The sequence below is a fragment of the Quercus suber genome, unplaced genomic scaffold (assembly GCF_002906115.3).
Source record: "Quercus suber isolate HL8 unplaced genomic scaffold, Cork oak 2.0 scaffold_264, whole genome shotgun sequence".
Classification (NCBI taxonomy): Eukaryota; Viridiplantae; Streptophyta; class Magnoliopsida; order Fagales; family Fagaceae; genus Quercus; species Quercus suber.
This window is the reverse complement of record NW_027069720.1, coordinates 71205-92096: the sequence shown is the minus strand read 5'-3', so window position 1 is coordinate 92096 and position 20892 is coordinate 71205. Positions and strand designations below refer to the sequence as shown.

General features: G+C 33.7%; 1 protein-coding gene across 1 annotated transcript; it reads left to right on the top strand.

Annotated features, from left to right (window-relative positions):
* The first annotated feature begins 4198 nt into the window (after positions 1-4198).
* LOC112012079 (uncharacterized) lies at positions 4199-20341 on the top strand. The gene is made up of 15 exons (XM_065781356.1): positions 4199-4335; positions 4780-4860; positions 8390-8426; positions 11401-11442; positions 11517-11561; positions 11681-11779; positions 11862-11972; positions 13579-13753; positions 13882-13938; positions 14307-14443; positions 16567-16626; positions 16712-16789; positions 17361-17434; positions 17991-18067; positions 18999-20341. Exons 1-15 carry the CDS (start codon positions 4199-4201, stop codon positions 19121-19123), a joined length of 1335 nt encoding a protein of 444 aa, XP_065637428.1. The 3' UTR covers positions 19124-20341.
* The last annotated feature ends 551 nt before the right edge of the window (positions 20342-20892 follow it).

Here is a 20892-nt window from a genome sequence, read left to right as displayed (position 1 = left end):
ATCATAGATAAAGAGGAAAATGTTGGTCATTATAGTCCAGGAGGCTTTGCCGAGGATGAGAACCTTCTTGGCCACCCAACGCCGAGGTCCGCAGATGTGATTTACCGACAAGAGCAGTCTTCTAGACCATTCCGTGGATGAAGATAAGTACTAGAGATAAACGGAAAGGAGAATGGCCATGAAATATCTCCAGAAAAAGATGCTACATTCGCATTAAATACCCGACAACCAATACTCTGGATACATTAATGAGGAAGTGATGTCTGAACAGTGTTTTTCAGCCTTATAGCTGTTATCTAAAAACTTTGGGGAGTGGTTGATGGGATAAAGATTGACACCAGTAAATCTGACCCACACGTGGATGGTAAAGATGAAAAGGAAATGGAGTATATAAATGAGAAAAAGAAGAAGAGAAAGGGGGAGAGAACAAAAAAAAAAACTACTTATGTAACCATTATCATCCAATATATATATAAGAACAGAGCTCCTCGAATTATGCCGAGGACCAATTTTATTACTCAAACATATTTTTGTTTTATTTGATTAACTGATAATCCAAGCCTAACTGTAGTTTCATTTATTAGAGTCTAGTTTTTCGTCCCACTTTCTACAAATTTATTGTTTTGGACTTTTGGGCTTGAATCCAATTGCCTCTTGGGCCAAGGATCCAAATCCAGTCCGTACATATATACATATATATATATATATATACACACACATATACATATACATATACATATATATAAATCATTATTGCGGAATCTATTCTATAATTATTTTAAAAATATTCATGCAAAATTTTATAGATATTGATTTAAAAAAAGAACGAATAGAAAATTGAAAAAAAAAAATCATAATAAGATTAGAAATCCATTACAATTTTAAAATCATACACATATATTTTAATTGCTATATGACTCATTAAATAACTTAATTAATTCATGGGCAAATTACAACTTACTCACTTATGGTTTGGCCAAAATTTAAGTTGTCTACCTGTAATTTGAAATTTGACACTTTACCAACATGAGATTAGCTCAGTTAGAGTTCCGTAACTCACACTCACACCAATTAAAAATAGGGTTAAATATGTAATTTTGCTCAATTTTTATGTTTCTCTCCTCAAAAAACACAAAAATAGAAAAATACAATATCAAAAAGAATCCAATGGAACATTTGCATTATGAGATTTCAAATCACAGGTAAGCAACTTAAATTTTGGTCAAACCTCAAGTGGATAAAGTGTCAAATTTCAAATTACAGATAGACAAATTAAATTTTGGCTAAATCACATGTGTGTAAGTTGTAATTTGCCCTTAATTCATATGACTATTAAAAATGTGAGGTTATTAATTTAATGCCTATTTAAATTGTCACAGGTTAGACGAATTTTTTTATGTGGGATGAAGTATAAGGGGCATGGGGATGGGTTGTTAATCTTCATGGACCCAATGATCCCTCCATTGGTTTTTTCCTTTTTAAGAAGAAGAATTGACCTTCAAATGTTACAAAAAGTTGGGTGGTCTAATTCATTTCCTATGTAATCTTTAAATGCAACCTTAGAATCTATTGATAGTTATAATCAACATTATAATTAATTAATTAGCGCTTAGAGTTTTTTTGGTTCCATTCACTGCAATTGTCTCATTCTTTTTATAGGGAGACTTGGGCTCACTCTCTATCATTTTAACAGTACTCCTTAATGAGAAGTGTGGTTTATTCCTTTCTCTTTTTTCTTTTTTCTTTTTCGCTTTTGATAATTGTTTGAAAATGGTAATTATTTACAACCCCTTCTATCTTTTAACTATGATGAAGGCAAAACTAAGGACTTGTAAGACGTGACTCATATTCTTAATGTAAAATTGGTAAAGTTTATTGTCGTCGAATAAGAGATTTGAGATTCTATTTTTGCTTACACAAAAAACCAAATGATGTCTTAATTTGATAATAAAAAGCAATTATCAAGAACAGATACTATTGGTTGAAATTCTTTCTTAAAAGAAGAGCTTTATATATCTCTAATAGTTCCCCACAATCTCAATGTATTGCAATGTGATGCTTTTAATTCTTGATTAGCATCTTCTACATGAATAAATCATGTTAGTTGACCTTGGTTAGCATCAAATGCCCCCATTAATTATGTGCTTGCTAATCTACCAGGCTACAAAGCGTGCACTTAATGATAGGCCTCCAAACCAAATTCAACTTAATTAGCTGTTGCCAAACAAAATGTAGGTGTATTGCATTTAAACATAGGCCTAAACCCTAAAATGATGAGCTGCAATTATTCACATTTTCTTAGTCCAGCTCAAAATAATAGTAATATACTATTTGCCACCCCAAAATAAGTAAAACAACCTTCACAGAAAGTCATAACCCCTTTTGCCATTACAAATTTATAGAAAGAACATGTGACATTGATTTTATTACACACCAAAACTTGGAATTGAAAATCCCACCTGCAAATAGAGGAATCCATGAATTCGTGTATATATATATATATATATCCTTATTTTCGGTAAAATAAGATTCTTTATTTTCATGCACATTTCAACCGCAAAGTGTTTTGTCAGCTTAACAAGTACAGAAAATGTTGGCCACGGTACAATGACTTTTCACACTTTTTGATTAGGACGCAAATCTCACGTGCTTAAAAAGGGCCTTGGAAAATAATTTTCCATACATTGACTTGGAAATACCACAATAATCAACAATAGCAAAAGAGAGTCATCAGTGATACACAGCTTGTGAAATTCTGAGAGTAATTTGTTTATTGAAGTCCCTTTTTCTCTCTCATTGTGTGCTTAATTAAGATTAATGACCTTAATTAACTTGTTAGTCCAAATGAATTATGTGTCTTTGTATACTTTGTAGGATAACCCTTTGATCTTCAACCTTTTTTAGAAGAGTCCGAATTTGGTAAGGATATGGTGTAAAACTCATGTTTTATACAATCCAGTAATGATTGTCACATCAACGTTTTACTTAAAATTCAATACATCTTATCACACCTAATAACATCTCAATAAACTTCCAATTTGATTGAATTTATATATGAGTATTAGAGTTGATTGGGTGTGATTGTGCTTATTCTTAAATATGTGATAAGATGATTAAATTCTATTAGGATGTGGTGTAAAACCCAAGTTTTACACCCTCCAATCCCAACATATCATATCATCATATTATATATTAAAAAATAGGCATAACCATACTCAATCAATTCTAATACTTATTTCAAAATTGTTTCAAAAAAAAAAAAATACTTATTTCAAAATTCAAGTCAACTATAAATTTATTGAAATGTTATTATGTATGATAGGATGTATTAAGATTTAAATAGGCATAAATACACTTTTGGTTCTTACATTTTGAGCTGTTTCTCGATTTGGTCCCTAAACTGATTTTACTCCTAAGTTAGTCCTTGATTTTTTTAAATCGTTTTTAAAATGGTCCTTGCTGTCATCCCAGTTACGAAAAATGCTGAAGTGACAAACGGATTTCACTGTTTGCTGACGTGGCTAATAAAATAATAGTAAAAAAATACGTTTAACATTTTTTAAATGCCATGTCAGCATTTAAATTAATAAAAAAAAGCCAGCTAAGAAAAAAAATTAAATTAAAAAAAAATCTAAAATCTAATTTAAACTAAAATCATTTCTTAAAAAATAAAGGGATAATTACAGTAAACTCACCTGTGGTATGGCTCGTTTTCACTTTGCCTACCCGTGGTTCAAAACTTAACACTTTGCCCACTTGAACTTCAATCTGTTTGCTCTCCGTTACCCACCTCACCCTTAGACGTTAGAAAAACACATTTTTAATACAAATAAGAACATAACACGGATTAAAAACATGAACCATTGAAACTTTTCCTCGTGAGCCCTAGAAACACGAAAAACCCCATCTGAACAAAGATGCAGAGCTTCATTTTTATTAGTTTCATGAAGTGGGTGGAAAGTTGGGTTCTTGGTGGTTCTATTGCAGTGAAATTTTGGATTTAATATATTCACTGTCCATAATTTTAGTTTCGCTAGCTTTTGTTCAAGTGGATTTTAAGTATTTTTTTGAATGATTCATTTCACTGTGAAGGCTCTGGTAATGGGGTTTGTTTTAGAGTGCCATGGCTTTTGGTGGTCTTATTGATGTAGTGATTTTTTTTCAATTGTGGTGGGGGTAGTGTTTGGATTTTGAGAAAATGAGTTATGCTAACTCCAAGACTGATAAAAATGAAGCTCTACGTCTTTGTAAAGAACGGAAGAGATTCATCAAGCAGACCATTGATTCAAAGTATGCTCTAGCAGCTGCTAATGTCTCATACACAAAATCCAAAAGGTAGGAAAAAACTGATTAAACAATCCAAATCCACAATTGAAATTCTAGGAAAGATTGATTTTTTGGGTTCTGGGTATTCATTGAATTTCCATAATTATCTTCTTTCCGTTCCTAGGTAGTATAAAAAATCACCAATAATTCATTGTTTCGTATCTGGGTACTATCAAAAACCACATGAAAATAGAATTTTGATTTTTGGGTATTTGCTAAAATGTGGTTTTTTGGATCTAGAATACTTGGGAATTCAATGATGGCGAAGAAATCAGGGTCATTGGATTAGTGGAGGAATTACTTTAGGACAGCAAACTTAGACATTTTAGAGATAATCGACCATGCGATTATGGTGGCGGCATCGGATTGTCCAAAGGAGTTCAAATTAAGGAGAGATCGAATAGCTGAGAGGCTTTTCTCTTGTAAATTTTCTTGGTGTTTGGGTTGTGATAGGGTGGAGTTGTTTGTACCTTGTGGTGGTGGTGGTGAAGAAGATGAGACAAAAGAAGAAGATGACAGTGATGGCCAATTTCAGTATGGCTCAACCTTAACCTCAATACAATGTTCATGCAGAATTTAAAACCCTAGCTTTTTGATTCTTGTTATATTTGTTTTTGCCTAAAAATGTGTTTTTCTAATGGCAAATGGAGAGGTGGGTTACGGAAGGCTAACGGGACTAACCTTAGGTGGGCAAAGTGTTAAGTTTTGAATCACGGGTAAGCAAAGTGAAAACAGGCCATACCACAGGTGGGTTTACTGTAATTATCCCAAAAATAAAAATTCATTATCGTTTTAATTCTTTTTGCTTTTGTTTTCGGTTAACCTTATCAGCTTAAACCCATAAATTGAGATGAACATCAAACCCAAAAATTTACATGAAATCCAAAAAATGAAGTGAACATTGAACCCATAAATCAATATCAAACAACAAACCTGGAAAAAACCCAGAAATTTACATGAAATCCAAAAATGAAGTGACCATCGAACCCATAAATCAATATCAAACAACAAACACAGAAAAATTACATCAAACCTGTAAATTTACAACCCAGAAATAAACATTTAGAGAGATCAAGCAACAAACCCACTGAGATGAACAACCCAAAAACCATAAGCAGCTCCTTATTTCAGCCATCAACAAACCCTGACCTCAAAATCTCTGCTTCGGTCATCCACGTCGTTAATGGCCAGATATGAAACATCACACCAAGTCACTGAATTACAAGGCCAACAATGATGGCTTTCGTGACTTGATTTCAATGAGCTTGGTCTGGGCTCACCCATTTCATGGCTTTCATCTCTTCAAAAGCGCCACTTAAGGCCCACAACCAGCAGCGTGATCAGCTATCGTCACCGTTTCCTTCTCCACGTCATACCAATCTCCACGGCCATAGCCCACCCCCACTGAAACCCAGAAAAACCCAGCATCTCCAACCAAACCCAGCCATCTCCATCTCCATCTTCAACCAAACCCATAATCCAAGACCCATGGTTTACCGATCTCCACCCCGACCACCGATCTCCACCTCCATTACCGACCACCCCACAGAAAACTAGAAAAACCCAGAGATTAGAGAGTCGGGTTTAGAGAGAGAGAGGGATTGAAAGCTTGAACAAAGAAAGATACAAACACAAATACGCACCAAGAGACAGAGAAAGAAAGGATTTGGAAAAAAAAGAAAGAAAAGGAAATGAAAAGAAGAAAGATACAGACACAAACACAGAGAAAGAGAGGATCTGAAAAAGTTTTTGTTTTTGATTTTGAATTTTTTTAGTTTAATTTTTTTTATTAATTAAAAGCTGACTTGTCATTAAAACGCTGACATGGATGCTGACGTGGTATTTTTTTACTATTATTTTATTAGCCACGTCAGCAAACAATGAAATTTGTTTGCCACTTCAGCATTTTCTGTAACTGGGTTGACGGCAGGGACCATTTTAAAAATTATTTAAAAAAAAATCAAGGACTAACTTAGGAGCAAAATCAGTTTAAGGACCAAATCAAGAAACAACCCAAAATGTAGGGACCAAAAGTGTATTTACACATTTTAAATAAATAGCTAATGTGACAATTTCTTATTAGATGGAGTAAAACATGGGTTTTATACCTCATATCTACTAAATTTGAAACTTTTTTTTAATATGTAATATAATGATGTGACATGTTGAGTTTAGAAAGTGTAAAACTTGAGTTTTATACTACATTCTTATAAAATTTAATCTTATTATATTTATAAATTTGATTAAGTGGTGCCTTTTAAATATATATATATATATATATTTTTGACTGATACCCATGCTACTTTTAAGAAGTAAAGTGTTTCAACTTGCACAATTGGTGACGGTGGTAAATGCGAAAGGCCCCTTTGTCAAATAGTGATGATGGATAAAAAAAAATAATTATGGTCATGCCGACCTTGCCATTTCTACTATCAAATTTAGTTAGGCATGTATAATCACTAGAAAGTAGATTGCTTCAATCTCAAGAAATAACACACAAAATCAACTCATGTGAATTGAATAGGACCCTATTTCAACACATGTGAAGAATGTTATGATAAATTCGATAATATGTCCAACCCAATGCAATATAGATATGGTTGCCAACAAAGCAAGGGGAGTTTGGTAATTGTATATATATTTTTAAAACCATGCTGGGAATTTTAGCATGTGGGTTCAATCATGGTTCACTTGTTCTAAAACTACATGCGCCGAATTCAAAAACTTTGTAGCAATTTCTTTGTTACATCAAGCTATATATTACTGTATGATTTATGACAATGCAGCATGTCATGTGGTGAATTACTAAAAATGGTAATGTGACCTACCGTCCACTTGCTAGCTTTGGTTTAATTAATATATACTAGCCACACTGTAGTTTCATGGCAATATTTGCTTGCGTCAAGGAATTTTATCATCTGGATAGGGAAGAGCTGGCGTGGTGTGACACTATGTTTGAGCTCGTAACTATTTATAAGATGACCAAATAGTGACATGAACATGACATGACTTCGACGAGGTTAATTTGAGGAAGGTGATTAATATAGAGTCTTATCTTCAAACTTATTTTTGGTAAGGTTGATTTTCGGACTTAAATTTACGTCATATGTACTAGTTTAGATGGAAGGACTTTGCCATTGCACTAAGACCCGACCTCTAACTCAGAGAATACGAATATTGATAATCTAATTGCTAACATTTGAATTAGTTTTTTTGGTTTAAAAAATGCTATTATAATCATGCCAAGGACTGAAGGGTAGAGGTTGATTTACTTCCGGGTTAGTGCCATATGAATGATAATTGCACTCTTAGACTCAAACCTAATCCAGGAAAAACAATTAAGCTGCAACAAACTTCACTCGCATGAAAACTCTGTAATGCACTTGATTAATCTCTTCTTCTCCTACCATCACCATCAATAGGCCAGCAAAAAAGAAAGAGAATGATGTTTACACAGCATGAACTGGATTATACAGTGATTGACAATGACAGATGTCGGCTCCATCAAGCTCTTAAGCGAGAGTTTCTAGTTATATGCATCTATAGTCCTTCCAAGTTCAATCCATTGAGGTGTCGAGGGTCCTCTTTCTGGTAAAAGGATCATCTTTGTTTAAAATAGATCCAACTCATAATTCAGAATAAATATTACAAATTTAAAGGTGTATCTAGTGTCACATTAATTAAATAACGCGCTATTATATACACTTAGATCTAAAAAACAAAATCTTAACCATAAAATGAATTCTCTCTCCATGAAACCCATGCATATTCAAGGATGATAAGCAAGAAAATTAATTGGTTTAACATTGAGTTAGAGTTCCTATGAATAATTTTGTCAAGTTCATAGAAGCTCAGCCAGTTGTGCAAACAAGAAAATAGCAGGTGCTTTGATGATCTTCATTAAACTTGATTTTTTGGCTGCTTTTTCTTTTACTAGATAAGTTCAGCTTTAGCCAGAAACCATATCATAATTCATACATAGCTAATGGAGATGAGCAACATTAGAAATAGGGAGTTTTGGGATCAAGAACTTTGATTACTTGAATGGCTCATATTTTTACAGGTTAAAGCAATGGCCCCAACTTATTGGAATGCAGTATGTATATGATTTGTGACTTGTGAGTTGTGACAGGCTGCCAGCAGAAAGGTAGAGGATTTAATGGAACTAGGGACCTCAGTTTTAGTTTTAGAGAGCTAAAATGGCCCCCCTATATGGACCCTCAGAAACCAATAATTTGAAGATTGTGTCATTGTAATAGGGTTTTACGAACCAACCAAGCACGCATCTAGAATTCAAGCTATATAGATCTGTCAATTATGATTTTTTTGAACACAAGCTGTAAACCGTGTTGCTCTGGAAGATGAGGGAGATCCATCTTTGCCAGCCAGCTTTAAAAAGGACACAGGCAGGGAACATAAATGATAAGTTATTGGACACTCGACTGTGACTCTATGTACCCTGTGAAACATTGATTTTGAAATTCAAATAGGCTGTATTATCAAGTTGGAACAAGGGAAAAATAAGTCAATATGTCATTAATATGAGCCATGGCTAGACGTGAGATTAAATTTGAGTGGCATAACTTGAACTTGAAGGCCTAAAGGCTAAAAGCCTTGTAACATTGAACCGTTACCTTGGGTTTATATGGCAAGGAGGCGAGATAGGACAGAATTGTATCATGGGTGCTATGTCCCTTCTTTGGGTTAGGGAAAACTTGCTTAGGATAGGAGTAGGTAAACTAGAGGTATTTTGTCATTCTAAAATAGATGAATTTGATATTATTGATGAGAGAGAGAGAGAGAGAGAGAGAGAGATTTTCTGAAATAATAAAAGAATATTATAAATAAAACATTTATAAAAAAATAGTAAGTTTTATAAAATTAAAAAATATTCTATAATATATATATATATATACACTGATACACATACAATCAAGGTGAGGTGGGTTGAGATGGGATCTGTGAAGAACTTGTCCCCAACCGGACAACAGAAATTATCTTCTTTGCCCACTCTATGGAGTGGGCTTCTCATAGCACATGAACCTCATGACCTTGTGAAAGACCAGTTCTATATAAGATACTTTCTCTCTTGATATCTTTTTAGGATAGGAAGGCGCATGCAATGTAGAATGGGTAAAGGGGTACGAAACCAATATACTCATGTCCAAATTATATCATATCATAATTATATAATAAAATTGCTAACATAACAAACGACCAAAATAAAATTTTAGCTTATTTTCATATCAACGAAAATTAATTTTTTATTTTGACCATTAAATACGTCATTAATTTTCATCTAAAAGATAATGGCATGGACCAAATTGACACGGTACTAAAATGTTAGGGATCTAATTGACAAAATTGAAAAGTTAGAGATCAAATTGAAATATATTGTATAGGATAGGGACCAAAAAGTAGTTTACCCATTTTTAAAATATTCAATAATATATATAAATACATTCAAGGTGAGGTAGGGTGAGACGGGATCAACGAAAAACTTGTTCCCAACCCAAAAACAAAAATTATCTTCTTTGTCCACTCTATGGAGCTAGCCTCTCATAGTACACGAACCTCATGCCCTTGTGAAAAGCTAGTTCTATATAAGATACTTTCTCTCTTAATAGCTCTTTAGGATGGGAAGACGCTGAGACGTAGAATGGGCAAAGGGGTATGGAGCCAATAAACTAATGTCCAAATTATATCATATCATATGATATATGATATATGATATATTATATATTATATAATAAAAATGATTTTCCACTCTATAATAATGCCAAAATGACATCATTTTTTTTATAAATTTTTTTATTTGTTTTATATACACATATATAAATGGAGATAAGGGGATTTGAACATTGGATGTCTAATTAACATAATTACTAACTTCTAAGGGAAACCCTATTGCTAGAACTTCAAGAAATTTAGAGGGAGTTTCATTATTCAGTTTAATTATTAAATAATCTTTTAATTTCTTTTATACAAAATTTAAGCCTTAAAGGTTTTTTTTTTTTTTTAAATATAAAAATTGAGTCTTATACATGGGCATTTGTCATGTAATTTAAAGTATTTTTATTCTTCAATATTAGTATCCGTTTGGTAAAGATTATTTTGCCTACTTAAGGTTTGTTTGGAATCCGTTTATTTTGCTGAAATTGAAATTTTTTTTACTGAAAGTATTGCAAATAAAGGTAAAAATTAGCTGAAATAGTATAGTGGGATCCATGAATAATACCAAAAAGTGTAGTGAGAGTAAGACCCATAAATAGTAGCAAAAATAAGTTGAATAGTAAAATAAGTTGGCAAAATTAGGGTCTGTTTGGGAGCTGCTTATTTTGTTGAAACTGAAAACTTTTTACTGAAAGTATTGCAAATAAAGGTAAAGGTTAGCTAAAATAGTATAATGGGACCCATGAATAATATCAAAAAGTGTAGTGAGACTCATGAATAGTAGCAAAAATAAGTTGAATAATAAATAAGTTAGCAAAATTAGGGCCTGTTTGAGATCCGCTTATTTTTGCTATTATTTATGGGCTTCACTGCACTTTTTGGTACTATTAATGAGTTCTACTGTATTATTTCAGCTAATTTTTACCTTTATCTACAGTACTTTTAGTAAAAAAAATTTAGTTTAAAAAAAAAAACAGATTCTAAACTGACCCTGCTATATATATATATATATATATATTTTATTCAGCTTTTATATTATTAAAATATTTCTTTTGTTGTGTATCACAGTAAAACAATAATAATACAATCCATAGAAGGAAAAAAAAAAAAAATGTACAAGGGCAATATTATGGGGGTAAATTGGAAATTTGAATCAAATTTGTTTAATGGCGGGAAAAAACAGTTTTTTGCCCTTCAGCTTCAAGAGATAGCCATTCGAAAACTTTGTCTTGGCCATGGCGGTCGTGAATTGAAAAAAATAAAAATAAAAAATTTGAGATTCAAAAGCCAAAACCGTTAATGAAAGCAATTCCAGAAGAAGAAGAAGAAGAATATCTAACAGACTATCAGACCCACTTTTAAAAAGGCAAAAAATGGAGTTCTTAAATTGTCTAAATTCAGGCTCAGCTTCAAACCCTAATCGCCGAATTTCGAGAACTTAAAGTACGACTCTCTCTCTCTCTCTCTGTATTCTTAATTTTTATTTTTTAATTTTAAAAATTTTGTTAATCTTTCAGGAAAGAGAACGCTCAGCCACAGAGCAACTTCGTCTTCTAAATCAGGTTTTTTTTTTTTTTTTTTTTTTTGGGTTTAGTAATCAATTCACTTCCAATTCAAACGTTGAGGTTTATTTTTTTAACTTTCTCGGAAAATTTGTATTTTGGTGTTTGTTTGGACACAGAAGCAAAAGCAAACAGAGGAAGAATATGGCAGAAAGTTACAGGAATGGCAAGCAGAGTTAGCTTCCTCCAATGAACAGCGGCAAAAGCTGGAGCGAAAGGTTTGCACTCAACCTGTTCGACGAATTGCCCGTGGTAAAAAATCTAAAATTATTGTTAGTAATAGGATTTTTCTTTTAATAGGTGAGTTATCTTCAGAATGACAATGCTTTTCTCGAGAACAAGCAAAAAGAATTGAAGGGAACTATACAAAGCTTACTTCAATCGAAGGAAAGTTTCGTGAATGCTTATGAGGTTTGTAATCTGTAATCCTCTATAATATAATGGGTTGCAATAATGATGGTGATTAGTTTTCTTAATTATAGATATTTCTGTGGAGTAGGAGAAGAAGTGGGGTAAGTTAGTAAAAGAGTGGGCGTGGATTGAATTTGGATTTTAAGAAAGGGGGATGGTTGAAAGTGATTGAAAATGCATATGAAGATGTTAATTTGATTGATTGTGGTGTTGGTGTTGCCTTTTTGGCTTAGGAAGAATTGACTTTATGAGGTATTTGGTCTCGTGTAGTGGTCCAGTGTTTGGGCATTGAAGTTGTAGGTGAATGTCCTTTCATAGGAAGAGTCATAGTTTGATGATGTAGTGCATAATATGTTTGTTTTCTGACCGGGGATTGGTCTGTAGTCCTAGTTTTCGTCGTGCTATGATGTAGATGGGGGTATAGCCTCTGAAGCGTCTACTTATAGTTATAGTCGGCCTTCTCTTGACCTGAACTCTCGTATAGGTGAACTTGTTTTGTTCAATTCTTAGGAAGAAGGATCTACTGGGCATGGTAAGGCTCCCTCAATGGTAACACGATATAGCCTTTTAGGAGAGTCAGCTCGCCAAGTTGACAAGGAGTCTGCTTGTCAATTTTGACGGGTTGTTTACTGTCAGGCCTATATGTTAACATACGAAAGGATCCCCAACCACTACCAGACAGGCAAGCAACGCAAGGTTGACCTTCCTACTTTTGCAGCAACTAATTATTCTTTCAGTCTTTATATTTGATCTTCAAAGTTATGCTTGTTGCTTATTGCTTCTTGCTATTGATCCTTTGCATGGGTTAACCTTATAGTCTGGAACTTGAATTTGGAAGATAAATAAATATTTTGTTTGAACCTTAGCTCCTATTTACATTGTTCTGAAACTCTGTGGTGCTCGGTGCATAGATGCTACCCATATACTCCCTCCATCTCCTTTTTCCTTGTCCCATAATGTCTGGCTTAAATTTAAAAAGTAAAATAAAATAAATGAAAAATTCAAATTTTCGTATTCAATATTTATCTTTTAGTTTGAAATTGTTGGAATAATGGTTAAATGATTAAATCCACTCTTTCGTATAAGCTTAAACTTTTGGAACAAATGGTATTTTGTCATGGTATTAGAGCATGTGGTTCCAAATTCGAACTTTGTGTCCATTCGACCTCTCATTTAAAGATAAAATTTCAAGTTTGGACCCCATTTATTGAGAAGAATTTGGGTCCACATGCGAGGCCTATACTTTTGAGACTAGTGGTAGTTTTCGTAAGTGTGTGTCCATTATGTAATTTTCAAACCATCAGTGGTATAAGAATACTTCAAAGAAAAAAAAAATAAAACAGTATTTTAGTTGTCATGTCTCCTTTAAATTTATGTTTTTTCCCGCATCGGGATGGAAGGAGTATTTGAGAAGGGATCAAGGGATAAAAATTTATGCTGAGCATTCGGAGAGGTAGAATGCGATGTAAATATTACTCTGAAGACTAATAGTAATGTATGAACCAATCATCATTGTAATTATTGTACCTGAATGCTATTCTGAAAACCTCATCCTATCAATGCGTATTCAAGTGACGTATTATTCTGATGTCATAATTATGTGCAGGAATCCACTTGTGAAATGAAACGTTCAATTGAAACCAGAGATAGAAAGCTCGCTGTCCTATCTGAGAAGATAAACTCACATTTATTATTATTTGATTCAATAGAGAAAGAGGCATTTTCTATCAAGCATGTTGTGAATGATGTGCAATGCCTTTTGAATGAAAAAGAGGAAGTAGGCAAGTAGCTTTCTGAACTATTACTTATTCCAGTTGTCTGTTCATTTTTAGATTTTGACATAGGCCACCTATAATTTCATGATAGTTGCAGTATCAGATTCCTTTTTAACTTTGTCTGCCGTATTCAGTGGCTGGCTTAAGGAGCAAACTGGATAAAGTCTCTACATTTGAAAAAGTTTTTGTTGGTAATTCTTTATAGTCATTCACTTGACTGAATTTGCTCTTCACTTATTATTATAAGATGTACCTGTGTGTGCATGTCTGTGTATATGAGTTTTAACCATATTTTTATGCACATACATATGTATGTAGTGTCTGTCACATCATATGTGTGTGTGTGTCTGTGTGCGCGCGCGTTACTTTAGGTGAACTTTCATATTGTACTATTCTAGAGTGTATTTCATACATCAACTATTTGGACGCTGTCATAACGCTCATAAATTAATTTTCACTATTATAAGTTCCCTAGTACTTGACTTGTGGACAAAAGTGCTGTAATCCATTTATGATTTGTTAGGTCTAGAATTTACACCATTTACTCTGTTTCTTGTAGAGAAGATCCATTACCTGGAAAATAAACTGAAAAATGATGAGGATGAGTTACAAAGAAAGGATAGAATCATTTCAGAGCTAGAAGCACGCCTGGAGGCAGAAAGAACTAGCAAAAATTACCAAACTCAAATAGAAGAGATATCCATACCACTACTGAGGATTCGTGTGTTTATTGATTGATAAGAAATACGTTGCACTTTCAGCATAAGGTCTACTTTATGAGGGTTTTTTTTTTTTTTTTTTATCAGCTCGCCAAGTTGACAAGGAGTCTGCTTGTCAATTTTGACGGGTTGTTTACTGTCAGGCCTATATGTTAACATACGAAAGGATCCCCAACCACTACCAGACAGGCAAGCAACGCAAGGTTGACCTTCCTACTTTTGCAGCAACTAATTATTCTTTCAATCTTTATATTTGATCTTCAAAGTTATGCTTGTTGCTTATTGCTTCTTGCTATTGATCCTTTGCATGGGTTAACCTTATAGTCTGGAACTTGAATTTGGAAGATAAATAAATATTTTGTTTGAACCTTAGCTCCTATTTACATTGTTCTGAAACTCTGTGGTGCTCGGTGCATAGATGCTACCCATATACTCCCTCCATCTCCTTTTTCCTTGTCCCATAATGTCTGGCTTAAATTTAAAAAGTAAAATAAAATAAATGAAAAATTCAAATTTTCGTATTCAATATTTATCTTTTAGTTTGAAATTGTTGGAATAATGGTTAAATGATTAAATCCACTCTTTCGTATAAGCTTAAACTTTTGGAACAAATGGTATTTTGTCATGGTATTAGAGCATGTGGTTCCAAATTCGAACTTTGTGTCCATTCGACCTCTCATTTAAAGATAAAATTTCAAGTTTGGACCCCATTTATTGAGAAGAATTTGGGTCCACATGCGAGGCCTATACTTTTGAGACTAGTGGTAGTTTTCGTAAGTGTGTGTCCATTATGTAATTTTCAAACCATCAGTGGTATAAGAATACTTCAAAGAAAAAAAAAATAAAACAGTATTTTAGTTGTCATGTCTCCTTTAAATTTATGTTTTTTCCCGCATCGGGATGGAAGGAGTATTTGAGAAGGGATCAAGGGATAAAAATTTATGCTGAGCATTCGGAGAGGTAGAATGCGATGTAAATATTACTCTGAAGACTAATAGTAATGTATGAACCAATCATCATTGTAATTATTGTACCTGAATGCTATTCTGAAAACCTCATCCTATCAATGCGTATTCAAGTGACGTATTATTCTGATGTCATAATTATGTGCAGGAATCCACTTGTGAAATGAAACGTTCAATTGAAACCAGAGATAGAAAGCTCGCTGTCCTATCTGAGAAGATAAACTCACATTTATTATTATTTGATTCAATAGAGAAAGAGGCATTTTCTATCAAGCATGTTGTGAATGATGTGCAATGCCTTTTGAATGAAAAAGAGGAAGTAGGCAAGTAGCTTTCTGAACTATTACTTATTCCAGTTGTCTGTTCATTTTTAGATTTTGACATAGGCCACCTATAATTTCATGATAGTTGCAGTATCAGATTCCTTTTTAACTTTGTCTGCCGTATTCAGTGGCTGGCTTAAGGAGCAAACTGGATAAAGTCTCTACATTTGAAAAAGTTTTTGTTGGTAATTCTTTATAGTCATTCACTTGACTGAATTTGCTCTTCACTTATTATTATAAGATGTACCTGTGTGTGCATGTCTGTGTATATGAGTTTTAACCATATTTTTATGCACATACATATGTATGTAGTGTCTGTCACATCATATGTGTGTGTGTGTCTGTGTGCGCGCGCGTTACTTTAGGTGAACTTTCATATTGTACTATTCTAGAGTGTATTTCATACATCAACTATTTGGACGCTGTCATAACGCTCATAAATTAATTTTCACTATTATAAGTTCCCTAGTACTTGACTTGTGGACAAAAGTGCTGTAATCCATTTATGATTTGTTAGGTCTAGAATTTACACCATTTACTCTGTTTCTTGTAGAGAAGATCCATTACCTGGAAAATAAACTGAAAAATGATGAGGATGAGTTACAAAGAAAGGATAGAATCATTTCAGAGCTAGAAGCACGCCTGGAGGCAGAAAGAACTAGCAAAAATTACCAAACTCAAATAGAAGAGATATCCATACCACTACTGAGGATTCGTGTGTTTATTGATTGATAAGAAATACGTTGCACTTTCAGCATAAGGTCTACTTTATGAGGGTTTTTTTTTTTTTTTTTTGTCTTAACTGGCCAAACCTTCAGAAAACCCTCTCAGCAAAGGATGTGGTCATACAGAATTTAATATCTGAAAAAGAGGTATGAATTATAGATTTATTATTCTTTCTTTTTGCTTGTCTACGCTTGTTGGTTTTCTAAACTTATTTTAAGTTTCCAAAATCAGGCATTGCATTCTGAAGTGGGGAGTTTAGGCATTATCTTACAGAAGATTCAGGAAACTGTTACCAATATGAATAAAGAGGTTAGTAAAGGGTCTGATTTTGACACAGAATATTCTAGTCTTATATTTGAAGCTGTCATATATTTTACTCTTAAGAAACTTTCCAAAGCCATCGTGATTTTCATTTTAGATTACAAAATATTGTACTGATTGTGTCTATTAGGTCAGAGGGCATCCACCTGTGGTTAAAAATATTATGGCATGTAATGTAGGGAATATTTCATAACATGATGGTTCTTCATATAACATAGGGTTCAAATTTGTCCTAAAATTTGTCTATCCTATATCTTAAGTTCTGCTGTGGTCTTAAAATTATTCTACCAAAGCATTTCAATGCCACAGTTATTAGTGGGAATCTTGTAGATCTATGTTACATGTAATATTTGGTTTAATCTGTTTAAAATTTAATAGTGTCTTTTAATGCCTCTAACAACCTTTGGTTATTTTCTTCCTCATAAATTCCCAGTGAATGCCTTGTGTGAGTGTGTGCGTTCTTTTAGGTTTTCTTTCTCTGTTGTTACGGTAAGTTCTTTTTATGCTCCTTTTGCCCCCCTTTGCTACCTCTGTGGACTATCTTCAATTCTCATGCCAGGATAAAAGGGTTTTCTCATCAGTACTTGAATGCCAAGAAAGATGCAATATAATTGTGACAAGGGATGATAATAGGTAAGGTGCACAAACACACACACACGTTTATTTTCATCATTCATGTTTAAGTAGTGGAGTACTTCCAAATTTAAAACTTCTTAGCATATGATAGCAAAAAAATTATCTTTATCCCTGTCTGGGATCTAGTCATTAGTGTATTCATCCAATGGTCTCAATTTAGGTGATCCTGGTTTAGCAAAAAAAAAAAGGGGGGGGGGGGGGGGGGTGATCCTGGCCTAGTTGTTTTATAGTCACAACCTTGAATTTCAAGCAATTAAAATGGCAACCTCTACCCCATGGAAATAACCTTTTTAACATGTGTAAATGATTCTCTTATTCCTTAAGTGGGCATGGGTGCATGTGCATGCACTTCCATAGTTCCATTCTCAAGCTTTTCCCAAAGATACAGATTATATCTACGGAGAATAAAATAAGAGTATATTCTTGTTAGAGTTTTTAACAGTGGTGCATGCAACTCAGACCCAAACAATCGGGATAATCAACTACTATTTTCTTTCTATTTGATGGCTAGATCGTATTCTTAATGTGCTACATATTGGATTTGACTTATCAGGACTGAAGATGTGCCTCAAAGTAATGTAGAAAAATCTCCAAGTAAGGCATCTGAGACAGGCTCTTCAGAAAATACAGGTTTATTCTGTATACTTTTAGTTGTGTGTCCTGCTTTAAGGCCTAGGCGCCTAGCCATAAAAGCTGAGTATATTAACAAATATTCATGTTCACTACCTTATCATATATTTTGAACTACGTGGTGTGTGTGCGTCTAGCTATATTTAGCTAAAAAAGAAGCAAGAATCATCATGTCAGCAAGGTAACTTAAGTTTGCTGATACTGCGGTAGGAAATGACATGCTGCTAACCTAAGGAAATCTAGGAGAACTAGGTTTTATTGATGGAGATTCTTTCTTTCACGTGTATCCTTTTATACATTAGTCTGTTATGTGATTTGCTAGGCTACTATTGTTTCTGAAGAGGCACCAGAATTTTTGAATTTATAAAAATGATATCCTTTTTATGATCTGGTTTTTTGAAAGTTCCATGGTGGTTGTATTTGGAATGTACTTTGTTCCTATAGCAGCAGAGGCAAAATTCATATATAATGGAGCAGCACCCATGTGCAATATTACTAAAATCAAAAGTCACTTCAAGAATTATAGAAATTGGTCAAATGTATGCAATTAATATTTTAAATGAAGAACTAGTCTCATTTCATGCCATGTAAAGTACAAAATGTTGAGTACTTTCAATGGCATTGCCAAAGCACCTACATACGTTATGGTAATTCAGATTACTACAAGACACTGCAAGTTAAATTTGATGCACACATGATGCATTCCCTTGTGGTTTTATGCATGAAAAAAGTTTAGCTCCAAATCGGTTTTGAGCTATTTTCCTCCAACCCACCATGTGGTGATTGAAGAGATCATCCATTTGTAGTTTTAGTCATGACTTTTTTAATGAGTCATGTGATTTGTTTAAACTAGTTTGGAGCTAAACTTTGTCTTGTATGGATCTCTACAGAATGCCTAAGACAAGCATCATTTCTTAATATATTGATGCAGCTTCACCTCTATGTGAGGAGTACAAAGAAGTGGCTGAACCCTTACGAGAGAACAATAACAGTAACTCCTGTTTATCAGAGGCAAGTGGGCTGTTTTTACTAGGCTGCAGATTCAGAAACTCATAATTTGGTGACATGTTAAAAGAAAAGTATGGTATTGTTATTAATATATTTTTTCGTAAAGATTCATTGGACTGTTTGCCTGTTTTCCAGTCAGCCTGCTCAGAGCCTCAATCCGCAGCTAATTTTCTAAGCATCTCTGTAAATGATGGAAAGGTATAGAGATAACTGATCTTATGGTCAAGATGCAGAGCTATTTTCATGGAATTAACAAATTACTTGAAAGAATACTTAACTTGATAGAATATTTCAACACTTCAAACCTGTTCTAAGGCACCTGATGTCTAGTTCTGCATCCTTTTGTATGCATAGGAAAACCACACAAGGTCGGCACAGCGTTTAGATTCTGAGTGCTCAACAACCCAAGCAGAAGCCTCAGAAGATCCAGGTTAGGTTCTTATGTTATGTTGTAACATCATTTCATTTTCAATTGTGTCAACAATATTCTGGCAAGTAACAAGATCTTCATAAAATTGAGGAGCACAAAGTATGAACTATGATGAATGTACTAGGCCCTGGGTAATGGCCTTTTAAATATGACAATGTATAGATAATTCCACCTGGCACTATCATATCCAAAGCCTTTTATACGCTTAACATTCTTTGGGACTCAGTTTCCAGAAGAACAGCAATAATTATTTTATGTATCGGATATATCATATATGCATCCTCCTTTGAGAGGAAGGATGTATATACCCATTGTATGTGCTGCATATGTTCTGCTTTGGGACTGCTATATGTTCTTTGACATTCAAGTGGTACCTATTTCATACCATAAACTTAATTGGACCGGGTAGTTAGGAAAATGCTTAATTAGGCCCAATTTGCTTGATTTTTGGGCTGTCTAAAGCTATATTTGGTTTGCAATTTAAGCATTCGTTTCTTTGTGGAAGCTTCAATTCTTACCTCTTTTGTCTTTAGCTTTGTCAGACCTCACATGGGCCCCGCTAAAGCTGACTTTTCCCAATTTCCATCTCTTAGCCATGAAAATATTTGACTTGTGCCTCACATTTTCTTCGTTGAACACAACTTTGTATGCATTAGGAATTTTGAATGGATTTTTGCCAATAAAAGTCAACCTAAGGGAATCAGCCTGGTCCAAACTCCAAAATGTGGTAGATGAATTAAGCGGCTATCAGAAAATGCAAAAATTCAACCATGTTAACATCATCATCACCGTGTACAAGGCCAATTTGGCCAATTCTTTTGCAGGCCTAGTGTGTTGTGGTCCTATGAAAAATGGGATCTTTCTATTGGGTTTTTTGGGTATTTGCAGGCACACCACAAAGTCAATCTCGACAATGTGCGGCTGCCATTTGCAGAATTGACACATCCAAAAACCGTAGAACCCTTGGTAATTTAATTAGCATTTGGCCAATTTGAAGAATATAGTGTACGAATATAGATAAATTATATGTATTCATTATTAAAAGAAGAAGATAAATTATGAAGCAAATGCTTAACAGATCACTTACTACGGTATTAATTAATTTCTAAACTTCCTATAATATATATATTTTTGGGGATCAAAGATACAAAAGACAAGAGAATTTGATTACTATAAATAATAATTAAAAAATAATAATTTTTTATGGTAGATTTTTTTCAATCAAAAGACAATGCAAAACGCTACAGTTTTCTATAGGACTTGTAAGTTGTAAATCTCTTATGTTCTTTTTCTATTCACTCTCTCTCCTCTGCTCTTTCATCAAATCTGCGGTGACTAATCTGGCTGACGATGGGCCATTGAGCTTTGGGCTGTTGTGGGTCGTTGA

What these genes read in the sequence shown, in the direction of transcription:
- LOC112012079 (XM_065781356.1), top strand. Translation starts at nt 4,199, where the DNA reads ATGAGTTATGCTAACTCCAAGACTGATAAAAATGAAGCTCTACGTCTT. An exon ending in GGCAAAAGCTGGAGCGAAAG is followed by an intron (nt 11,780 to 11,861) that starts GTTTGCACTCAA and finishes TTCTTTTAATAG; the next exon opens with GTGAGTTATCTTCAGAATGA. An exon ending in ATTTAATATCTGAAAAAGAG is followed by an intron (nt 16,627 to 16,711) that starts GTATGAATTATA and finishes TTCCAAAATCAG; the next exon opens with GCATTGCATTCTGAAGTGGG.